Raw genomic sequence first — 18,331 nt, 5'->3', positions numbered from 1 at the left:
CATTGCACCCCAAACTGAGCACAATCCTCCTCATTACCTGTCAGCCGGAAATGTTGCATGCATCTCATGCGAGCAAATTATGCGATTTTCCTGCGTGACTACCCAATATCCACCAGTACGAGCACAATTTCAGTTTTTGCCGGCTGCCTCCCTAAACAACAAACACACAGCTTGGTTTTTACATTTTGATGTGGTGGGAATTAAAAGGCTTTGATATTTCAATTTCCATAAATTGTGCGGGGAATATACAGCACAGAGCTGTTTGAAGGCAGAAGAATAGGATCACGGACATGGCTGTTTGGAATTACAAAGAAATAATGCACACAAGAGACATCAAACAGGCGTTTTCAGATCCATCACAGAGAACCTGATATAACGAATTAAGAAAATCCTCAAGGAGGAGCGGCGCTTTTTGCATGAGTGCATCTGAATACACCGTCATTATTGAGGTGAAGCTGTGTGATGGCAGGTTAATGTTAATGGAGGTTAGAGAACATGAAGGCACCATAAAAGAAAAGGTTACCTGTGTATGACGTAACTTATTTCACTGACACTGTGATATGTCAAATGTACAAAGGTTCAGTGTAAAAGTGGAACATGAAATGATGTTCAGACTATATTAAAGCTTCCAGGATCGCACATGTAACACGGCTTTTAGTTCCTTTGTAACAACTGGCAGTTTCTCAATCACTGAAACTTTATCACTTTGTTCTTTTTTCATCAGTAATCATCATCTTTTAGCTGTCATCTTTTATTGGCTTTTTAATGTATTTAATCTACATACATTATACTTGTATAACTGCGTATGCAATTAAGTTAATTTGGCTTTACCTTTGCATCTTTTTATAACTTTTCAAAACCGTGTTTTATTGTACCCATAACTTGTTACACTTGTCATTTTTAAACAATGTAAAAAGAAAGATTCCAATCAGTGTAACGAAATGAAAATATCCTGGACTGATCAGGCAACATCCCACACAATGACACACTAAAGTAACTTGAGATGATGATGTTTATTTTACTATATGAAAGTAATTTCACACTAACTTAAACCTACATTAATTTATTTTCTGGACACTTGATTGTGGCACAACAAACTGTAATTAAAATCACTGACATATTATGACCTCATTAAAGACACTTAAATGTGTTTTTCGAGCTGTAAACTAAATTATATTGCTACACTGTGATGAAATACATTTTCGGGTGTATTTCATCACAGTGTAGCTTTCCACTTCCCCTGTCCCCTGCTTTCAAATGCTGATCCAGACACATTATTGACCAGTTCAAACTATTTTTTGTTAGCCCTCTAGTTCAGGCCGATACAACTGACAGACCATGGGCCAAATCCAGCCCTTTGATTCTTTATAAATATGACAAAAAAGTGTATCATTGTGATTTTTTTAAACAACCTGCTAGCAGGTTTACACTGTTCATTAGAAGATCACCATTTTATTAGTAGGCTAATCAGCCCATTACGTTTGTGCACTGACACTTATCATTTTGGAGAGTCAAACTGAATCAAATGTCTACTCTACTTAATATTTTCCAAATTTGGAGCTTTTGACAGCTACAGAAGCATCTCCAGACTTCATTCTTTTCCTTGATGATGATCCCATGATAAACAGCAACAACACAACAACACGTCTATGTCCTGACACTCCACCGCAGGCACACACACACACACACACACACACACACACACACACACACACACAGGAGAGCCTCTCAGCCTCTCTGAGCAGCTAGCTTAGCTACAACACAGGTAACCTACTACAGAATAAGTTTTACAAAGGCCCATGATTTAAATGTGCTTCTAACAAGCGTCAAAGAGTCAGCAAACTCTGTGTTGCCACAGAGCAGCAGCTCATCTCTGGCTGTTCCTGCAACGCTGTTCACTGCTCAGTCTCCCTCCAGTTGGTGTCTCCTTGCCTCCATCAGACAGTGCGCTACCATGAGGCCACACCCTCTATAGTGGTCGTCATGTCGAACCTCTCGGCGACTTTCCCACTTTTTTAGCATTTTTCAAAATTGTGCAGTGGGTGGAGCTACATTTTAAGTTGATATGGCTATTATCAAACACTTGCTATTAACACCTCCAGCCAACACCAAGCAAGATCAGCATTGTCTTTAAGTGATTTTTCTGGCTACCTGATGAACATAATGGGGTTATGTCCACTTTGATTTTAGCTCCTGCAAAAAATATCGCACAACTGCTAAATGCTCCACTACTGGTGCAGCACATGTAGCATATTGTTTTCTTAAAAACAATGCTAATGAGAGGGCTGAGAGTGAATCAGAACGTTGCAGACAGTAAAACCAAAACAATGAGCTGAAGGGTTACTGCAAAGTCAGGTAACAATTCACTAAATGGCGCCCTTAACATTAAACATACTTATTTGCTTAATGTTTAATGTTGTTTTATGAATACTGAATGGACATTATTACCATAAACAGCAAAAAAGATATCAAGATGCTAACCAGAAAAATGAAACTGAATAGCACTTCATATCAAGTTTAGTCAAACATTTACATCCAGGTGACAAAAAGTATGAAAATTAAATGACTTATGCTGCCGTTTTTGATTGTGCCTGCTGGTGTGTGCCTGTGTGCTGTGTCTCTGTGTCCCTCACCTCCTGTTTGGGGATGCTAACGTAACCCAAGTGAGGCTTGAAGGCCTTGTACGGCTGCTTGGAGAACATCCAGTGGCTGCTGAACGTCTGACCGAACACCGGCTGCAGGAGGAAGTAAGGCTTCTCCGAGTAGTTCACCACGACCACGAAGAGCGACACCGCCACGATCAGACTGGTGGCGATCAACGACTTCCTCTGTGGAGAGAGAGAGGAAGCGCAAGTATGACAAGTCTGAGAAATGCAGCAATCACAAACTAAAACTGAATGATCAATCAAATCCTAATTTTCATTTCTTTATTGTCAGTAGTTTAATAGCTCAAATTGAAGAGTAAACAAAAAAGTTGAAGCTTTCCAGTTGCATCATAAATCTGCCAGCAGTTGCAGCTGACAAACACTATATTGTATGACAACAACAAATATACTTTGCAAAGACAAATGTAGAGCATAACAATAAATATATTGTATAAAAACAAGAAATATGTTGCATTACAACACAAGGCAAGAAAATGAAGGATGACTGAGGAAAGTTTTTCTGCATACATTGTATATAACATATACTAATACATAACCAAATTTACACGTAAAGGTTAAGAGATTTGATTGTAAATATTTTCATAAATACACAATGTCATGAGTGTAGCAAAACAAAAAAAAAGAGATCAAATTGCATCATTAAAGTTAACCTCCACTCAAAAGTATGTTTTTCTTCTTGTTCTTACAGCTGAATGTTGGAGCTTCACTGCACAGAATGATGTATGTACACAGTCTGACACTCAAAGGATGTTTTCACATTCATCTGCTGAAAGCGGAAAGTGTGCTCACTGAAAAGACCATTTTAAGGGGTGGGTCTACAAGCGCAGTTTGTGACATCAAAAATAGTCTGGAAGTCAAGCCTAGTCTAATATTAAACTTGCAAAAGTGTCATGTGGAAACTTAAAGCTCCACATACACAAAGAATGAATTTTACGGTGAGTTGAACCACTGGAAAACAGGTGTTTAAACATCTCTTGTCCAGCACTTATATTTATAGATTTTTAATAAAGGAGAAGGAGCAGACGTCATTTCAAAGATGGGTTAGGGGTCAGGGGTTAGGCTAACTTTTTTGTGAACATATCAGATACAGATTCTTATGTACATGTTAAAATATGTCTGACAGGGGGTCTTTAACACCATATTTATGCTGTTCTTTTTTAATGTTCATGTTTATTTTATTTTATTTAAGGCAGGACAATCCATCCACATTAAAAAATAACACAGAAGCACAGAAACACAGATAAAAGCAGACTGAACATTGCAATACGATGCAAACTGTCCAACAGGCAAACATATGCCTGTATATCCACAACGCAAGGGAAGCAGTAGATGTTTGGGACAGCTGTTTTAAATCCTTGTGCATTAATCTTGCCTAAATATGTTGACCAAACATGGCTGTACTTACACAAGCAACAATATAGATTACAATCTGTGCAGCAATCTTAAAAAGAAACGGTGGCTCTTGAATATGCCACCACCTCCAGCATGATATTGTGGCTGCAGAGAAAGCTCTTGAAAGTTCAACAAATAAAAACTTTTATTCCTTTAATTTGGAAATACTTCCAAGAGGTTACGCAGCTCTGATTTCAGGATTGAAGTGAAAAGAAATACTCAAATTCAATGTTTAATCTTTACTGTACAAATCACTCTATTATCTACCCATAAAGTTGGGAAGAACCTTTTTGGAACTCTTATTTCTAAGAGTGTAGCAACATTAAACTGATAAGTTTTAGTGTCAGTTGATCAAAAAATAAACCCTCACCATGGCAGCAAAAATCAGTTTAACTAACATCTTGAGCTACAGACTGGTTTGTTTTGGGGATAAAAGGCAAAGCATATGATTGTACTTCACATCCTAAAGACAGTGTCAGTATTACGTATGATGGTATGAAAAAGAACATCTATCGGAGTAACATCTCTTACAGATAAATGAACATCCACAAAAGTGCATCTCACTCGATACTGTCTGACCAGTGAGACAGAGACACAAGAGCACTGTCACTCAGAGGAAAGATGTTCCTGAAGTAGCTGATCAGCTTTATAGCATCGAGGAAAGAAAGCATTAAATTCAATCACTGTGTTTCGATTCAACACAGATGACTCATGGTAACCTTGTCTCTTCACTTCAGATGTTTCGAGTATGAAAAGAACTCTCTGAAGGCCTCTTTCTTCTTAGATAGTCAATTTGCACAGATTAACTTTTAATCTCTGCTCATTGACACACACAATTTCTACTTTTCACTCCTTCTAGTGTGATTGACTCATTGTACTTTAGAAAAGCTTGGATGGCACACGGATGCAAAGTTATCATGACTTTTTTTTTTAGTTCTTGGGAAGGCTTTTTCAGTCTGTTGGTCCTAACTGAAATGTCTCACCCACTGTTGGATGGATTGTCATGATATTTTGTACAGACATTCATGTTCCTCGGAGGATGAATCCTACTGACCTTGGTGATCCACTGACTTCTCATCTAGAGCCACCAGCCAGTTGACATTTGTGATTCAAAGTAAGACATCTTGACAACTAAAGGATGGATTGCCATGAAATTTGCTCCAGATATTTAAAGCAACTACAAAGAGTTTTTAACGGGTTATGAAACAGTCTCAATTTAATACTGGCACCTCGACATGACCTACATAACAAACGAGACCATCTGCAAGAAGATTGGCTGTTTCTGTACAGTTCTTACTGGATGCCAAGTTGTATTCTCCTTTGAATCAGATGAAACAAGCCTGTGTTTACATTTTCCCAGCCAAAAAAAGACAGTGAGTTGTACACAAGCCATTTAAAAGGTAACAGGAAGATTTTTCAACTTTTACCTAACCCTATATTTTGGAAGTATAATAGTGGAAACACTTCCACTTTTCTCCATGGGGGGCTCCAAAATCAACAAAATATGAAAGGTCCTTGCAGTCGCTTTAAGATCCCTAGAAGATCAATTCAACTGGGTTTAATGATTCTCTGACCTGCTGGTGGTCCTAGAGGAAAAGTCAGTCCTTTCAAATGTTTGGCTTATTACTCATCTTGGATTTTTGTTTGTTTTTTGTTTGTTTATTTGTTGTGGTTTTCTGCCTTCTTTATAGATGTAGAGTTACTGCCCCAGGGTTGTATGACTTCACCAACCAATCGAGTTGTATTTTTTGGACGTTTGTGCCAAGTTTGAAGAGATCCCCTCGTGAGATTCTTGACATATTGCATTCACAACAATAGGACTGATGGAAAAATGGATAGACAGACAACCCAAATGCATAATCCCTCCAGCCACAGCTGTTGCTGGCTCACAGGCATAAAAAAAGACTAACTAACTAACTAACTAACTAACTAACTAACTAACTAACAGCCCACATCACCCCAGTTCTTAAATCCCTGCAGTGGTTGGCAAGCGTAGAATTGATTTTTAAGTTTTATTACTTATTCATAAATCCTCGCATGGAGTTGGCCATCAATATACAGTATAACTAACATGCTAAAGCAATATAACCCTGCAAGACCTATTAGATCACAGGGGAGTGGACTGCTGATGGTGCCCAGGGCAAAAACTAAACGAGAAGAAGCAGTTTTATGCAGCAGAGTGCTGAAACCAGCTGCCCTCAGAATGCCATGATCATTGCAGCTTTAAATCCAGACTGGAAACGTTACTGTTCTCAAGCACTTTTAACTAAATATTCTCAAATATTAAATCAGAAAAGAGAAACAACTTCACAGTACAGAGACAGTTCTGCCTTCAGCTGTGAAAATACTGTCATCATCCAAGAACTCAACATCTAACCTAAATAAAAACTAACAGGTAAGACCCAAAGCTAATGTTAGCTACACAAATCAAATGCTAATGTTAGCTAGAGATCAACAGCTAATGTTAGCTACACAGTCCAACCAGCTAAAGGTTATTCAAAAAAGAAAGTAATTAAGTCCCTTTATTTCAATACTGTGATACTTGGATTAAGTTACGGACAACATTTTTTAACAGGTAATTACTAATTGTATCGCATATCTTTTTAAAGTAACCCTCCCAAAACTGTTTACCTGTTTTAACTTTAGTTGTCTGAGCTCCTCTGTACAGCACCTTGAATCTACCTCTGTGTCAGACACGTGCTTCATAAATAAAACTGCCCTGCCTGACTATTCAGTGAAATACCTTTGACTTTGGTGCCATCATCAGGTCAAAAATTCAATTTGACCAATACTTTTCTTTAGGACCAAATACCTGCAAAACCAATGATGTTCCCATCAACCTCAGCTGTACTTTGTGTTCAGTGATGTGTTTAGCATGCTATAAGTGGATCCACGTTAAACATTACACCTGCTACACATTAGCATGTTAACACTGACACTGTGACCTTGTTACCATGCCGATGTTAGCAGTTAGCTCACAGCAAAACTGCCTGTTGGTACAGCCTCACAGAGCCACTAGCATGGCTGCAGACTTGCTCATATTTTATCAATGTCAGAGGATTAAAGACTTTGTCCATCTAGCAAAAATATGGAAATCTACTTTTATATTTCAGCATTTCCACCAAGAAAGCAACAGCTGGGGTGTCATTGTTTCATACATTACAAAACAGCAGAATGGCCGTCTGGAGGTAAGAGGCATTATGCCTTGGCAGAAGGAGCCGAGAGTGATGAATAATGGATAAGAGATGGAGGACGAGGAAAGGTCTCACAGAGGAGAAGATATTGGCAGAGCTGGAGATCAATGCCCAGAAGAGAGAAAGAATCAGACAGAGATGAAAAAAAATCTGTGGTGTGCTATGACATCTCTCAGCCTGAGGTGATGATAGATTTCAGCAGAATCACAGACTTTTCTTTTTTTTCCCAGGAAACTTCAATAACATCCTGCTAATCTAACAGACAACACCGATGGGAAACTCTGGATTTTTTAGGAAGGTGATGTTTGGAAGATTCTTTGAAGTTATCTGATGGTGAAAAGATTGGATGTGGCACGCTGTAATGGTGAAGCCCCCACCGCCAAAGTGCCTGCACCACCACCAGCTCTGATCTCCAACATCAAACGTCCCAAAGGGAGGTGCCAGAGGCTTCGCTTCTCAGAGAGAGACGAGATCAAACACGTGAGGAGGGGGGATGGATGAAAAAGACGGTGACCATTTGCTGCCCTGACAAGGCTATCACATTTACAGATTGCATGTATGTTACATCATGCATCATTTCGTGGCATTACAGCCCATCTTTGATCACAAACACAGGGGTCCCAACTTTGATCTTGTATGAAAGAGCCCTATGAGGACAAATGGGAAACTCTCGATTGCCACTCTGTACTTAGAGTATTTTACAAAATAACAGATAAGCTTATCACTTTCCTGGAAGGACAGTCAGTCTGTTGTACGTCAAAAAAAGATGGCAGGTCGTTTTCTGAAAATATGCTGTAATAGCACGTCATCATGAGTCCATTATTGAGCGGGAAACCGATCCCTTATAAAGCAAGAGGGTTCTTTAGGAAGAGAGAGAGAAGAAAAAAAAGAAACAACCGTCGGCTCAGTCTGCAGCACTGCAACATCCATCTGTTCTCATGAGGACAGAAAATTTCCTTGTCTCCTTCAACCTCAATCTGGCCACAAATCACAGGGGAAATGATGTGTCAAAGTCTGGAGGCGATTGGACGGCTCGGCGTGGGCGTAGCGGGGCGCTGAACCTCCACCAGCTCGAGTGTGAGACTCACGACTCCTCTCCTGGTTCGCTCATCCATCAGAGCGATCAGCAGACGGCCCGTTGAGCCGTTTGACAGAGAAGTCGAAAGGCTTCATGTTGAGGAAGGAGTACAGTAGAGGAGAACACTCTGAGAAAGAAAGACATTAACTAGAACCATGAAGAGTTCTTTAGCTTGTCCCTATAGGAAAACATTTTTTGATTGCTAGTAAAACTTTTTGTTAAAGGTTCCACTTGGAATCCTAGTTAAGGGTTATACCTAGAACTATCTGTCTATGAGAGGTTCTACAGAGAACCCTTCTATGGTGGAAGGTTTTATCTAGAACACACTCTGGTGGTTCTAATGAGAACCTTTTTATATTCCAAGAGTTGTGTCTATAACCCATGAAGAGGGTTCTACCAAGAACTGTTCAATATTTCAAGAGTTTTATCTAGAACTCATGCAGGGAGTTCTGATGATAACCTTTTATCTAGAACCCACGTTGCAGGTTCTACAGAGAAGCTTTTTATACTGCAAGGGTTTCAACAGGAGCCCACCAAGGGAGTCCAACTGAGAACCTTTGTATATTCCAAGGGTTTTATCAAGAACATACTCTTTGAAGAACTCTCTTTTTCAAAAAGGGTTCTTTGAATGAAAAGGGTTCTTAGTGGAACCATTAATCTTGAAACTCTCAACAAACAAATGACAGACCCTTTCCTAAAAAAAAAAAAGGGTTCTTTAAAGAAGCAAATGGTTCCAGGTAGAACCTCAGCCCTTCCCTTATTTCTCAGACTGTAGGGGAGTGGGGGAGCAGATCAGATGGGGAACATTAACACCAGCAGCGCAGCAACAGAACGGCTATAAAGTTTCAACATTAGCGCTTTCGGTCAATGTTAAAACATTTTGCTTGAGGAATATGACTCCATATGCAGCTACAACGACCTTGTTTGTGACCATCAAATCAGACAATGATGGCCATTAACTGCAGTGCCACTTATGGTTGTGGCCCAGGGACGTTTCATTTAACACCCCCCCACTGAAAGCTTCGAGGGGGTTATTTTTAAAGGTGCTAAAACCCCCTCCAAGGGGGTATTGATCTCAGCTCACAGACAGACTGTGTGGGATCACTGGGACTCAGGACACGAGAGAGTCATGATTTTCCGCCAGTGTCTCCTGCAGTGGCCCTGTGTGAGCAAATTACATACAGGAGGGGAAATTAGCAGAAACTTAACGATGGCCACCTCGTCCACTTGTGGTGATGATGTATTGAGCAATAAATAGTGGTGAAATGTAAGTAAATTTATTCATGTACTGTACTTAAACCTTATTTTCTCAACCACTCAGGACAGCAGAAACAAGTTGTGAACAAACATTGACATATTATCACATTTTTAAGGTGATTTAACATTTGTAAGCATGCAGTTGCTTATTTACACACCCAGTAGTTACCAACCAACATTATCATTCATTCAGACAGTGGTGGAAGAAGAATCCTAATCCTAGTAAAAGTACTAATCTCATACTATGAAAATACTCCACTACAATAAAAGCATTTAAAACCTTATAGTACAAGCAGGGCTGGGAGAGTTAAATGTATTCAGATACAGTTACTAATTACCTGTTCAAAAATATAATCAATAATATAATCCAAGATTTACAATATTAAAGTAATGCAATTTGATTACTTTCTGTTACTTTTGAATACATCATTATAAAATATGGTTAGCCTAATATAGTGCTTTTAGGGTTGCAGCTAATGATTACTTTCATCACCGATTAATCAGCTGATTATTTTCTCTGTCGATGCTTTACAATTAAATCTGATGTTGTTTGGATTAGGATTACTGCTGCATTGATGTGCATGTTTCATTTTACTGCTGCAGATGTTTCAGGCTGAGCTAATTTTAACTATTTTATAGGCAACAGAGCCTTCTCCATGGCTGCCCTCTCCCTCTGGAAGTCTCTCCCCAAACAAATCTGAGACTCACTGACCTGTCCATATTTAAATCACTCATCATAACTCACCTCTTCACAACTGTTTTTAGTGTGTGATTGATACTGTGCGTTTTTCTCTGATCTTTTAATCTATGTAAAGTGTCTTTGAGTACCCTGAAGAGTGTTCTTTAAATAAAATGTAATATTCTTTAAGATCATCATATATTTGTTGCAGTGCAGTCCTGTGAAAACCAGGTATCACTGAAAGTCAACTTTTCATGTAGTTCAATAAAAGGAGCAGCAGAATTTTCTCAACCCATAAGGGAAGACTTAATTCTTAAGTAGACATATAACGTTGCATAAAATGGAAATGCTCAACTAAAATACAGGTGCCTTGAATTTGTATATAGTACAAGGGAATTAGTGCAGTTTTAGCTCTGTTTTTAGTCTCCTCCAACTCCTGAGGGAAATATCTGGCTTTTTAGCTGTTGAATGCTGCATTATGTTCACCAGCTAGTCGCTGTCTGTTGTTTGGTGCAAAGCAAGTAGTGCACAATGAGTTTTTGTTTTTATTGTTTTGCTAAAAACAGGTGCCTTCTGCAGTCAAAAGCACAGAGAGTGACTCAAAACAGTAAAATTGTGGCCAAGCAGATAAACTGAGCGGAAGAACTGAAACTCTTCATAAAGCTCTGTAAAGCAGAGAGGAAGCTGCAGATTCGGGTGAAAATTGTTGATTCATCACTGCAAGAAACTTTCACATTGTTTTCCTTCTGTCACTTGACATATTGTTATACTAAAAATATACATTATTGTTGCTTTAACTATAGAATTAGTAGAACATGTCTGAGCTGCTTCTGAGCTATGCATCAGAAAGATATGAGACATCAAATACCAATGTTTTGGGTTGGAAAAGTGTCCCAAGCCAACAAAATAATGAGAACAATAGGGAGATACAAGTAGCTGCAGGTACAGCCACCACCACGCACTTCTAGTTGATCATACATGAAAGGGGTTATGCTTACGAGTCTATTTTTTTTTAAAGAAAATGTTGCATATTATACCTTTAACTAACATTTTCAGTGCAAGAACTTTACAATGTGGTATTACAACTTTCACTTAAATGTACTACAAGGACTTTTTTAACAGTCTCAGTTTAATACTGATGCCTCTATATAGTACAGTCCTATATCTATATAAACAAACGAGACTGTTCATGATAAGATCTCTATTTAGTCAGTCTTAATGTCTGCCACCAGGTCAGATTCTCCCTGAATGCAGACTAGAAGAGACTGTTTTTAATTTTTCAGTGTGCTAGCCAGTTAAAATGAAGCAGGATATTTATCTTCAGATAATTTTAATTTTGATGTTATATTTTATGGTTATTGAGGTGGAAATGTTACTGCTTCTGTCCACAGGGGCCTCCAAAATTAACAAAATATTAAAGTTCCTTGTAGCCACTTAAGTAAAGGATCTGAATAATTCATTCATCCCTGGCAACATCATATTCAGATATTTTTCTGCTCAGTATCTGGGATCCACAGGTGAAAATAAATGTCTAAAGATTACTTTCTGCATCAATCACTGCAGGAGTTTCCCCCCACTTAATGTTCACCAAATTGGGAATAAATCTGTAAATTACAGAATAATCAACAAGTGTTGCCCCATCCACTTGTGTGATGAATGAAAACTCAAAGCACATTAGCTGTATATATATTGTGCAATCAAAATTTCAGCTCCATCAGGCTCTATCAGTGCATGACGAGAATACAATTTCCCACAAAGACTCGTGCTCCAGCTCAGTAAACAACAGGACCACACTGTAGTTCAATCCAAAAAGCTAATCGCACTGGGTATTGGAATAATGAGTGGCTCAACCTGAAGAAAATGGCTCATGAAAAAACATATCTGGTAGCTATTTTCGAGTACCTCCTGAGCAATGGGCAAAAAAAAATAAAAAATACAACAGAAAATTACATTTGCAATGCAAAAACGCTACCTCCCTGGCACCTGATTCTTGCCACCACGGTCTGGTGAGCAGTTAAAATCCAATTTCAATTAAGGCGTTTGAGAAAATATTTAGAGTCCTCCTCTCACTCTTCCTCCTCTATGTTTAAGCCTTAGTATTATTCTCCAGGGAAAAACACACTGGGACATAAACAAAGAGCCACTCTTAAGATTCTGAGTGGGGTCCAGACACATTACTTAATTTGCGTCATATTTCCAGCAAAGGTCTCGCTTCAAAAGTCGTCCAAGTACAAGATAACAAACTATTCTTCTCCAGGGATGAGGAGGAGGAGGAGGAGGAGGAGGAGGAGGAGGAGGTCGACTCTGTGCTGCTGGTAAGACGGTCACGCACAAGTTCCCCTCCAAATTTCACCCACAGGAGCTCAGACCGCCACAGGAACCGTGGAAGAGAATTAATACAAATTGTAGATCTTATTGCATATATATTAGGTTTATGACTACATGATTAATTTCATTCATGAGCTATTTACTCAAGTCTTCTGGGATTTTACTCATGACAGGGCTACAATTTTGCTTTTTTTTAATATATATATTTCAGCCTCAAGTTGAAGACCTGCACTCAAAATCACATTAAAGGAACAGTGTGTAGGATTTAGAAGCATCTAGCCTCCCCTTCCAAGTGTGTAAAGGAACCTATGGTGGCTGCAAAACCTACAAAAAACACAAAACGCTGAATCTTGAGTCACTGTTTTGCAGGTCACAAGTAAGTCTTTGCACTCAAGTCAACTGCAGTCCCAAGTCAAGTCATAATGCCACTTCAACAACAGAGCCTTAGCTTACGATTCTTTGTAAAACTTCAAATGTTAAACGAAGCTTGAAGTTGTAATCTGCATTTGCATACAGCTATTTGTTTTTGCTTTTTTTTTTTTTTTTTTTTTGACCATCTCTTGATTTTTGTATGCCGACAAAATGTTTTCACTGGTGCTCAGTAACGTAATGTTGGTTCTTCTCCTGCAATTTGATTTCATGCTGTCAGATTGGTTCAAAGTGGATCTCGGGAATTACATGGTGACTTGCTAAGAATGAATAGTGTTAACGTTAGTTGATTCAGGAAATGACGGGAGATGATTTGATGGATTCACACTTTTTAATCTTTGGGTTTTGGGGAAGGAATCTTCAAGTCAAAAGGCTCAAGTCCAAGTGAAGTCACAAATCATTGATATGAAAGTCAAAAGTTGAGTTGCAAGTCTTTTTTTGTTTTTGTCAAGTTGTGTCTTAAGTCAAATTTGTTACTCAAGTCTGACTCAGATCCAAATCATGAGACCACACCTCTGGTTCTGGGTTACTGTAGAAACCTGGCAGACTCCATAGAAGAGGACCCGCGCCCTCTATAGATATAAACAGCTGATTTTAAGGTGGCGGTCTGCAACCTGCGGCTCGAGAGTGACATGTGGCTCTTCTGCCCGCCTCCAGTGGCTCCTTGTGGCTTTGATAAAAAAGTATGTGGAAATGAAAAAAGGTTATTTTATTTCAATTTATTATTTATTCGTTGCAGCTACAGACAGATTGCTTTTATCTTCTTCTTTTTCTTTTTTTTTTTTGACCAAAATGGCTCTTTTGATAGTTAACTTTGCTGGCTCCTGTTCTAAGGTCAGGAAAACACAGTTCTGGTTTTCAGGTGATTCTACACCAATAAAAACAGACTTATGAATGTTATATTAAGTTTCTGCCATATTATATAGATCAATAGATCCTGTAAATGTTACACACTGACTTTTAAGTAAAAGTACAGAAGCATATCAGCAAATTGTACCTTAAATGATAAAATGTAAGAAGACTCGTTATACCAAATGGAAGCTTTCATAATGTATATACCATATACTGCTGGATTATTATCATGTGGTTGGTTGAGATGGAGCTGATTTTATCCACTTTATAAAAAGTTTCACTGTTAAATCTATAAAAACTTCAACATATATGTCAAAAATTGAGTCATTTAGTTATTTTTCTAATTTTTTAATTTCAGTATTTCATTTAAGCCAAATTGTTTGAACTATGCATATTGTTTCAATATACAAGAAAGAATAAGGTGTCATCGCTGCACTACAATCATGACAAAGTTGATGTTAGGAAAAAGTTAACCAAGCTAATATATGTTTTAAAAAATGTTTAAATATTTCTACAGAGGAAGATTTTTTCCAGACTAAAATGTCTGGAGATAAGAGGGGCATTTTTCAGTGAACAAAGCATTAAGTTTTAGAAGCTAAAATAATCTTTGAAATATACAAACTGAATAATAGCTACACATCAGATAAATATAGTGGAGTAAAAAGTACAATATTTCACTCTCAAATGTAGAAATATAAAGTACCATAAAAAATACTAAGCAAATATTAAACATTACTTTGCATTTTACCACTTTCAGTTCATCATTTCACTGCCTTAATGAACTGAGTTAGAGTTGAACTAATGCAAAGAAAAATCAGTGCGAATGCCTCCGTACACGCTGTATTCATTCAGACTGAGAGGGACACGGCAGACGCTCAAGTCGCAGCAAAATGAATGTCTGTGACTCATCTGGGAGGTTTGGAGGCTGCTGCTGCCTGCAGAGACCAGCAGAGGGGGCAGTCACCTCACACAGCTGTCATGGGGCACCCACATGAAACCAGAGGAGCTCCTGCTCACCATCTTTAAAAAAAAGGATCCGAGGAGCTTCTCTGACTAATGCTCTGGTCTGGAGAAACCCTCCAAACACACACGGCGGTTTTTACTGCGTAACGGCACATTAATCAGCCAGATCACAGCAGCAGGAGGTTCGTTTATTTTCAAGTGTTTCCAATAACAGCAGAGCAGTCTCACGCAGACTGGAAAGTGTTTACTGTGCAAACAAACAATCCAGCTCATTCATTTAAATTTAACTTCCCACAGTGTTTGTCAGAAGTCTGGTTAGCCAATAACATATTTCTCATAATTCAAAATCTCACTTTTTGTTGTTGAATGTGCTTGTTGGCGGATCCAAATGGCTTTTTAACCTCAGTAAGATAAAGAGAATCCCTTTGTTTTTGAAGTGGATGAGACTCTGCAGGGGGCAACAATAAGCAGGAAACACCCTTTTTATCTCAGACCTATAAAAACGTCACCACTGCAAATCTCTTTTTAAGTGCTCTTTAACCTAAATAACAACAGTTAAAAACTTCCCCGAGCTTTATAAACAATAAATTTCTTGATAACATGAGCATTAGTCCAAAATACAAGCAAACTGAGAATGAACCTGAATTCCTGCAAACTGATGATCTGATTTATAGTTGTTTTTTGTGTATTTAATAACAATGATTTCTTGACTGCAAGTGGAGGAAATTAAGTTCTTTCAGAGGGAAAACTGTCAATAATTCTTTGATTCCAGCTTCTCAAACGTGAGGATTTGTTGCTTTGCTCTCTGTTATACCTTTTCAAATTGGGTATCTTTGGGTTGTGGACTGTAAGGTGCACTACATAAGACATTTATAAGACATCACATTGGGCTCTGGGTAGATGCGATGGGCATGGATGATTTTTTTTTAACTATTTTCTGACATTTTATAGACAAAATGAGCAATCAGTTTAAAATAAGCGACTAATGAACAAATAATGAAAATATGATTGTTACTTGCAGCCCAACATAATTTATTGATACTACAATTACTTTATTCCACAGGAGCTAAATCTTAAAAATACTGTATGCATATTGTATTTTATGCAATTATCACATCAATATAACAAACTACCTTCATTTTCCAGGGTATAAATTTGCTGAAATAGCCAAAAGGATGTTTCAGTCTAGTTATTTTTATCCATGACCAGTTTCTAAAATGCTCAGAAGCTCCATTTTCTGATGAAGGTCATGATGAATTCTGATGAATATTACATTTTTTCGTGACACTCAGCATGACTTTCAAACTATATTCACCGTCATTCTCAAACTGGTAAAAATGACATGCCATGTCTGGTTACACTTTCCAAATAAAGGTCTTGGACAAGTTTAGGCACCAAAACTAAGGCTAGGAAAAGATCATGGTTTGGGTTAAAATAAGTGTGATATTTACATAAGGTCAAGTGTGTAACTTAATATAGCATAGCATAATGTAACATAACATAACATAACATAATATAATGTAACATAAATGCAGTGTTTCCCACAGAATGACCTCCTAACTGTGGCGGGTACATTTGTCTATACTCTCCTCTATTTTTAGTAGGTTATTTCTTATTTCACCAATTTAATTTTTACTTAATTGTCTGTTATTGTCTTTACTCACAAACTATTTTAATCTGCTCCCCACACTCACACACCTCTAATTTCTTACTGCACACACACCAGGGCTTGACACGCCTCCATTTCTCTCTTCACCAGCTGGATGTTTTATAAAGTCTCCCAAAAAAATACAACTTTTAGAATTTTTCGACCCCCGATTCTGTTTTCCCAGCAACAGGTGGGCCGTGTGTTGTCCAGAGCAATGTACAGGAAACACTGCAACATAAGGCTGGAGATATAGGCTACTTGAAGGTGGACACAACCATCACTCCAAATGGACACAGGATTCGTGACGCAGCCATGATGTGTACGAATGCGTACGGGTGTGTATGCAACTGCGACGTTAAAAGCAAGAATATCTCTGGCCTGATGAAGCATAGTAGAATGGAACGCAACCTATCAACTATATGTGACAACTATACTATGTCAACTTAAAACATAACTTTAGAAGAGTTTGGGTGGTCTGGTAGCTCAGTTGGAAGAGTGCACACCCCATGTCCTGAACATACACTGACCACAATGCTGTATTTGACACACTGAGAGTGAGAATGCCTCATTTCACTAAATTGCATTAGTTCATATTACTTTGAATGTCATGGCGACTCTCGCAAAAAAAAAAAAAAAAAAAGATTCCTGTCCATGTACACAAAACTATAGATTACATGTCAAGACTTTAGTTAACCAGAAAGTGAACTAGATCACTATATATATCTATGATATCAAATTAATTATACCAAGATGATCTTGGTGTGATGGTATGATCCAGCTTTTCTTTTTAGGAATTGTTCATTACAGTTTATAGATCAGTGTGTAAGAAAGGTGTTCACACCAGCACTGAGTCTATGCAGTGTCATCCGGAGGAGATGGAGAACACTGAAATCATTGCTTCATACTGTGCTGATGAAACTTTAATCACTCCTGACCGTGCGTCCTTCCACCAGCACAGTAACAAAACACGCTGATAACCTTGGTGCATGCTACTTCTGTTGTATCACCCTCATCAGCGGTGACATATGAAAAGAAAATCCTTCAATCCAGGTCAAATGAACACTAATCTGCTCTGTTGGCATGATACTGCATCATTATAGTAGAGAGCATCACGGAGAATCTTAATCTGGCCCAAAAAAAGAAAAATCTATTTGTTTGCATGTGGGAGAGACTCAGCAGGGGACAACAATAAGGAGGAAACACCCTTTTTACCCACTTATTTTCTCAGAGCTATAAACATCAATACTGCAAATCCCAGTGTTAATCAGTGCATGTGGATGTAAATGTGTGTGTGTGTGTGTGAGACTGCACACGTGTACTTGTATGCGTGACTGCCACTGGAAAGCAGTCAAAACCCATTTGACTAATGCATATCTGATATCAAATGGAACATAATCCCCACAAGTATAAAGGATTAAACACTCTACAATATTCACTTCCCCCGTCTGGATCCAGCAAACTTTTGGGACAAGGGGGGGACAAAAAAAACCCCAGCACCATATGTTCACAGAAACAGTTTGGAGAGGCTCTGTGCTCTGCTGCGTAGGATGATGCTTGCGCTCTTGAGAAAGTGAAGAATTTGTCAAAGTAAAAATAAGGAAAAAGCTGCTTTTTGTGGCACTTTGAGAAGCTGAGAACCCGAGTATCAGTGTGAGCAGAATGAGTCTACCTGTCAGAAACAAAGCATATTGAGATTTTATGTTTGACTGTAAGTTATTCTGCTGCCATAAAGAGTCTCTGCTGTGTGGAAAGATTGACATCAATGTCTGTTTCCTCCTCACAGCTCTTAAAACAATTGTTTCTCCCTGGATAGGCCTCTTTGTTTTATTTGATAATACGCAGTCC

At 38.4% G+C, this 18,331-nt stretch overlaps 1 protein-coding gene across 1 annotated transcript in view; it reads right to left on the bottom strand.

Moving 5' to 3' along the window:
* Positions 1 to 18,331, bottom strand: part of st6galnac3 (ST6 (alpha-N-acetyl-neuraminyl-2,3-beta-galactosyl-1,3)-N-acetylgalactosaminide alpha-2,6-sialyltransferase 3) — a 104,305-nt gene that overhangs the window by 60,601 nt on the left and 25,373 nt on the right. The window contains exon 2 of the mRNA XM_084732054.1: positions 2,634 to 2,828. Within this exon, the coding sequence (XP_084588180.1) occupies positions 2,634 to 2,828 (195 nt within the window). The remainder of the gene's footprint in view (positions 1 to 2,633; positions 2,829 to 18,331) is intronic.

This window comes from Lutjanus erythropterus, chromosome 12 (assembly GCF_056507025.1).
Source record: "Lutjanus erythropterus isolate fLutEry1 chromosome 12, fLutEry1.hap2, whole genome shotgun sequence".
Lineage (NCBI taxonomy): Eukaryota > Metazoa > Chordata > Actinopteri > Lutjaniformes > Lutjanidae > Lutjanus > Lutjanus erythropterus.
Note: the sequence above shows the minus strand (reverse complement) of the source record. Positions and strands in the feature narration are given on the sequence as shown.